The sequence below is a fragment of the Limulus polyphemus genome, unplaced genomic scaffold, assembly GCF_000517525.1.
Source record: "Limulus polyphemus unplaced genomic scaffold, Limulus_polyphemus-2.1.2 Scaffold30, whole genome shotgun sequence".
Lineage (NCBI taxonomy): Eukaryota > Metazoa > Arthropoda > Merostomata > Xiphosura > Limulidae > Limulus > Limulus polyphemus.
In genome coordinates, this window is record NW_013665640.1 from 825,087 (window position 1) to 832,046 (window position 6,960).

Here is a 6,960-nt window from a genome sequence, read left to right on the forward strand (position 1 = left end):
TAACATGAATGGATTGAAATATTTAATTAAATTATCTCAAAATAAACCTTCATTTCAGTGCGAGATTGAAATTAGCTTGAATTCTTCATAACCTCTGAATAGTGGTTGACCCAACGGGTTACGGGTTGTCTAATATATTAATAATATTAACAATACAATATATAATTTTAGGTCACAACAATACGATACCAGGTAGGCAAAATAATAAGTTTTAATTAGTTTTGTCTTTAGCTATAGCAGGATGAAACTTGAATTGTTTTGAAAGTAGAAGATAATTTTTTTCAGTGCCGATTATCTTGAGATTCCAAACTTACTGACGTTTATCTATATACTCCTCCGCCCATCTATCCTTCAGAATATCAGCTAAATATATTCAGATATTTTTTGTTTTGATCTAAATGGATTCATTACATTATATTTTACTATGATATATTAAACATAAAAAAGACGTTTCAGGAGAAATGTAATGATACAGTTTGGATAATATAATGCAATGTAGAACATTACGCTTATATTAAAAGAGAAAAACAAAAACGACACAATGAAACATAAGCCCTTTATTATCTGTTTCAAGTTGGAACAGCAAATAAAGGAAACTCTTTCGTTGCTCCAAAAACAACGTTTTTCTTCAGTTATTTACTCTTTTTATACAGTGGCATAACGTGCCTGAACAGAACTGTGAAAGTTACGCTGTTGAAAATTAATTGAACAGGATATACCATGACAATGTAATAACATATGTCGGTATAGAATTACTTTAAACGTTTTTTTCCACTCATGTAATATGATAAATGTATTTGATAGTCTGATGTTTTTCTGAATTTGTAGTGCATACTGGAAAAAGCTAAACATTTTGGTAATAGAGATAAATCAAAACACCTTTAGTCTCCAGATAATAATAAAAATATTTTTTATTTATTTATTATTATTATTTAGAGAGTAAAGGCAATTTTTTCTTACTTTCTTACTAAAATTATATATATATATCTTTTAACTTTGCTTTAAGCATACGTACTGTTGTCATCAAAGCACGGTTTATCGTAAAGAACCCGGATGCAGTAAAGTAGATTCCATTTTCTGAAGTTGTAGCGGAGAGCATAACCTGCGGATGAGGAAATAATATATTTTTAATTCAAAGTTCAGCGAAAACTTAAGGTGCAAATACCAACAAAAAATTCTCATGTAATAGATGAACAATAGAGTTATTCAAGTTTGGGCTTTAAGTATGAATTATTTACCGTGGTTTGCTTGTGTTTTGAAGTTAAGCAAAAAGCTACACAATGGGCTATCTGTGTTCTGCGCAACACGGGTATTGAAACCCGGTTTCTAGCGTTGTAAATCTGCAGACATACCCTATTATTTAACATGCAAAGGATTCTAAAATAACTTGGAATCTGAAGAACGAAACGAAATAACAAGTAAGTGGTATAGAAAAGACGAATTTTATTACATTTTTGAACAAAAATAAACTGTGATTTGAAGATTTATTCGATTTTCCAAGGTAAATGCCCCCCAGTGGCACACCGAAGACGTACTATACGACATAGGTTAAAGCTCATGTAAAATATTATTATCAGCCTGAATGTCTTATACTTTTGTGGTTTGATCTTTGTGTGTTTTCTTCTTCTCTATGTGTGTATACAATAAATTATTGAGTTATAGTTTCTGCCTGGTTTTGACAAAAAAAACGTGTTTTATTTTTTTATATGTTAATCAGGGCAGCCAGTTCTTCAAAATTGTTCAAAATTTTCAGACAGAGCAGATTCCTCTGAAATGTTTACAGCAAGTAAGTAAAACTTAATGCATTTTTCACATGATTTCCAAAGTTACATGACACTTCTATTTCTCCATCATTACTATTCAGTTCCTTCGATTTGCATGCTTGAACGAATGTTTGGCTTTTGTTTTTCTCAACTTTTTAAATTTGCGATCAGCATTTTTGTATGCTCTAGATTACATGCATAATTTTTCACGTTCATTTAAAATAGGAATTAATACGATCATACTTGAGTTCAAATATGACCATATTAGGTAGTCATACGGAACGGATCTAGATATTGAATTATTTTAAAAACACAATTGTGAAAAACAACGAATTACTGTGATACATAGGAATACCGTGACGTTTACTGTTTTTGTACACCACACTTCTTGGTTAATATTAATATCGTGAAATAATTATATAGGTTTAGTGTACTAAAAGCGAGTAGAGTTACTTTTAACAGTCACAAAATAAAAAATGAGAAAAATAGTTTCAACAAACAAAGCATCTTAAAGGAAAATGATTTAACAGGAAGAAAGACTTTTAAATTTTTTTTTAAACAAAGGATTTTTACTTTATTTAGTAAAAGACGACTAGAATAGACGTTTTGATAAGAAAGTACTAATGAAGATTGGAAATGTTGTACGAGTAAATTTTTTCATCTAGTGCTATTTTTATATTACTTAATACTGTGTATCATATTACGGCTACATAGTATTGGTTTAATAGTTTTTGGAAGTATTACTTTACAGCTTTTGATCGCTAGGCTTAATCATAAACTTAGCAACAGTGTTACACACACCAAGTACAAAGAAATGAATTTAACTCTTAGTTTGATTTGTTTTATTTATGTTATAAGAATAGAAAGTATAAGAGACAGCTTCTAAAACCATTTTGTATGGTACTTATTTCTCTGAACACCCAAAGTTAATCACTCCTTGCTACATGCATCATTACACACATTATTCACGATTTCGATAAGAATTTAGGATCCCACATTAACAAAACGAATTGGTATTTTTATGTTTGTGCTGAAAAACTGGTACACTAGTATTCAAGAATAATGTGTTTTAATGCTCGAGAGCACCTTTCTTCGGACATTCCGTCTCCAACTGATACGACTGTGGCAGCTGCTGATGTAGAACTGTATACTTTAATTTACAGGCAAACAGAGCTGAGGGGGTGACAATTACAGCTGAAATATACTGTTTCAATGTTTTTATTGCAATGGTGTTATCTGATATTTATTGTTATCATATATTTAATGATATAGATATTCATATGGGAACTTTAATAACATTATTTTTTCATATAGGTAAAAATTTGACTCTAATATAGAAATCTTATTCAGTTTAACGAAACATATAAAATATATACTAGATTATTTTACAAGTTTAATGTTAAAACATCATAAATATAATGATTTCTTTCATTTAACATATTTTTTACTAATTCTTACCTTATTTCCCATATTTTCTGAAAAAGTGCAAGCAATAAACATTCCAATGAAAAGAACTATGAAAGAGACAACAAGTTGAATCCTCATTCCATTATTTACGGAGTATGCCACCATTGTTCCACAAACACAACAAAACAAAATTCCATTGAAAAACATAATAAGTATGCCAGGAGACAAAAGCTCATCTGTATCTTTCACAAGCTCACACAACCTAACATGAAGTCTTCTCAAGTTTTCAAATTCCGAAGAAACTGAAGTATCCATAATCTTTGTTATTTCTCGGACTCGTTCGTTCAAAGAATCAAATAAATTGCTAAACAAACAAGCAAAATAAACAATATAGATGACATAGAATTGTCCCCAGCCTACCAGAAATAAATTAAAGATGAAAGCTGCAATAACCAGAGGAATTATCCAGTAATAGAAACTAAGTAAAGGGTTGAAATACATGCTTAATAATACCATAAGCAATACGTAAGAAGGGAAAATTACGAGATATAACCACATTACTATGTTTGAAAGATATTTTATTTTTAATTTTTGCTTTGGAAAAAAACGAATTTCGTCTTCCAGAGCAATCAACCTTTTCACAATTAAAATGCAGTGAGGTCCTTTATACCATGAAACTATAGCAGAAAAGATGGAACTCAACAAGAAGGGTATGAAAGTTACAGAGTTGAGTAGACGTATGAATTCCTTAACTTCAAAAGAGCGTGTTTGAAGTGAAATGAACGCATAAACACCCCAAGACAGCGTAAATATCCATAGAAATACCGAGTAGATTGTCAAAAAACTGCATCTTTTCGTACGTATGCTTTAGTTATGTAATAAATAATATATCATTTTTATGGCACTCAAATGTTAAGAAACCTTATTACATTTTTTTAAATCCAAAATGCTGAAAAGCAAGTAGTCGAATATTATACAACATACATTTCATTAAATACGTGTACATATTAACGCATCGAGAATGTTAAACCTTAGTGATATTGTTATTTTACAACAAAGCTTTTATTAACGCATATATACGGTTAGTTATTTAGATAATCAGAACAAACACTGAGCGAAGACAGTGCACTAAGAAGCATCAGATCTTTGTTCTTACAAAAGTATACTATTGATCAACTCAGATAGATATGTTCTATGATTGGCTATAGCGAAGCAAATTCTGCGCTGCCATACGTGATGAAGTAAATAGGTCTACGCATGCTACTGGCTTCAATGCTAAGCCCACTACATCATTCGGATTCGAAGCACATGATGACGGGTAGCTCTCGTTTACAGACAATTTTCCCCGGTGAAAACAACAAAATCAAACAGGAATGCTCCAGTCTGGCCTACCAAAAGTTTCGAAAAATTAACTACTTCTTTCGTTTCATGGGAGGTTCCTCCTTAACAGATTTAACACAGAATGGTCCGGTTTAAATAAACGTGTTAAATTACCTGGTACTTTCAAGTTGATTAATGTAATATATTAAAACGGCATGTGGTTAAAACAAAAGATAATTACAAACAAACTTATAACATCTCAAAAACTATTTTTTTCGATTTCAAGAGATAAACCTGAATTCTAATTTCTCTTATCACCATAGATTTTTAGTATAGTTTTTGCGTGAAATTTTCGTATAAACCAGTGATTCAAAGAACCGTAAGTGACGTTATTGATTTTCTAAAACAGAGAAAGATGCTGTGAACACACAGATACAGGTGTGTCTGCAATTAATAATTTTGAAAGGAGGTTATAAGGCAGATAAATACTAGTTTTAATAGTTGGTTTCATGGTCACCTGTAATAAGTTTGGCTTTTTATTTTGAAGTTAAAAAGAAATATTTTCAAAATATCCTCATTGATGAAAGAAGATTTGTTTGTTTGTAATTTCGCACAAAGCTACACGAGAGCTATCTGCGTTAGCCGTCCCTAATTTAGCAGTGTAAGACTAGAGGGAAGGCGGCTAGTCATCGCTACCCACCGCCAACATTTGGGCTACTCTTTTACCAACGAATAGTAGGATTAACCTTCACTTTGGGTAATGTTACAGGAAATTAAAGCAGTTTAAAAATGTAGCAATGTAAATTTCTAATTCACTTCTAGAAATCAGACATGTAGACATATTCGTGGTACTTGACCTTTCGGACAATTAGTTGACAAGCAGAGAATGACTTCCTTCTATTTTTAAGAGCTAGGTAAACATAAATAGCGAAGTATTTGCACCAGCTTTTAAGAATATTAAACCGTTAGTACGCACAATGATATACGTCAAACGCAAATGACAAGTCACTTTTACTTGTTATCAAGTGTTTACGAAGTGGTAAATCGCTTATTAGGAGGGGCATGGCATGGATTTATTGTTTCACATCATTTTGCCACATAAACGAGTTTGACACTTTGATAACTCTGTTGTACACTTAAAGCATTACGGTCAAATCTCACTATTCGATCAGACAAGAGTAGCATAACAGTTGGTGGTGAATGTAGTTGACTAGATTTTTTTTTCCATACCCAATCATTTCAAAATTAGGGACAGATATGGGGCAAATAGTCCTTTGTGTATTGTGTGCAAACATTCAGAAAATACAGAATTTATAGTCTATTAAAATATAATTTGTCTCGTACAGGTAAAATTTTATTTATCACTACTACCTATTGGTTATTATTAATTTTCAGCCATGGTCTGGTATTTAAGGAGCTCGACTCGCAATCTGAGGGTCGCGGATTAGAATTTTTATTACTGAACATGCTCACCATTTCACCTATAAGGGCGTTATAATGTGACAGTGAATCCCACTATTCATTAGTAAAGGTTGGCCCAAGAGCTGGCGGTGGGTGATGTTGACTAGCTGCCCTCCATACTTTCTCTGCTAACTTAAGAACGGTTAGCACAGATAGCTTTCGTGTAGCTTAGCACGAAATGCAAAATAAACCAAATTTTCAGCCTTCCTTACACCATATTCTAAAATCATCTGGAAGCTTTAGCGCTGTGGACAAACTACACAATATAAATTCAGTATACTTTATACGTAAACATTATACAGACTTCTCTTAGTGTTTATGAAAATAAAGTGTTGCTATCAGTCATCCACGTTTAAATGGTATTATGTTGATCCAGGTCATCTGTTTTATCGATTTCCACAATTCTCTTGTGAATTTGTAATGTGAACTGTTAAATGATTTAACTTGTAAATTTGTAATAAAAGTACACTAACATTTCCCTCTAAGCTGGGTTCCACAATATTACCATGCATATAGAGAGAATGAACACCTGTTTCCATAGTAATAACGTATGATACTTAGGTTGGTTTTGTTAGGGTGTACAAATTACCATAATCCCACATATCATACAACACTGGGCTTAGATACACACCGACCCTATCTGTCACAATTCTATTTACTTTTGCATTTGCCATATTTTACATGTATCTATTTGATGTTTTTGTTTCTTAAGGATCGTTTTTTTATGTTTGTGCAGGCTTTTTACAGTTATCGAATGTCATAATAGTGACCACTATTAAATGTTCTTTATATGGTGCTGGATCTGATGTCATAATACTTATCCACCCACCCCTATTCCTTGTGATGTTTTACCAGTTACATGGATATTGGTGTTCGACTAAAGTTACATGTAACTCAATATGATAAAGAAGTTATATGACAAAATTCGTTAGCACTTCATTTGATAATTAGTTCACCGAACTGTTACTTCATAGTATTAAATAGAACTGGCCTATGACAACAAAAAGTT

General features: G+C 31.8%; 1 protein-coding gene across 1 annotated transcript in view; it reads right to left on the reverse strand.

The window, feature by feature from the left end:
• Positions 1 to 3,485, reverse strand: part of LOC111085908 — an 8,863-nt gene extending 5,378 nt beyond the window's left edge. Inside the window, exons 1-2 of the mRNA XM_022386718.1 lie at positions 3,222 to 3,485; positions 1,016 to 1,102 (exon numbers count right to left, since the gene is read on the reverse strand). Coding sequence (XP_022242426.1) covers positions 1,016 to 1,102; positions 3,222 to 3,485 — 351 coding nt within the window. The remainder of the gene's footprint in view (positions 1 to 1,015; positions 1,103 to 3,221) is intronic.
• Positions 3,486 to 6,960: the final 3,475 nt, after the last annotated feature.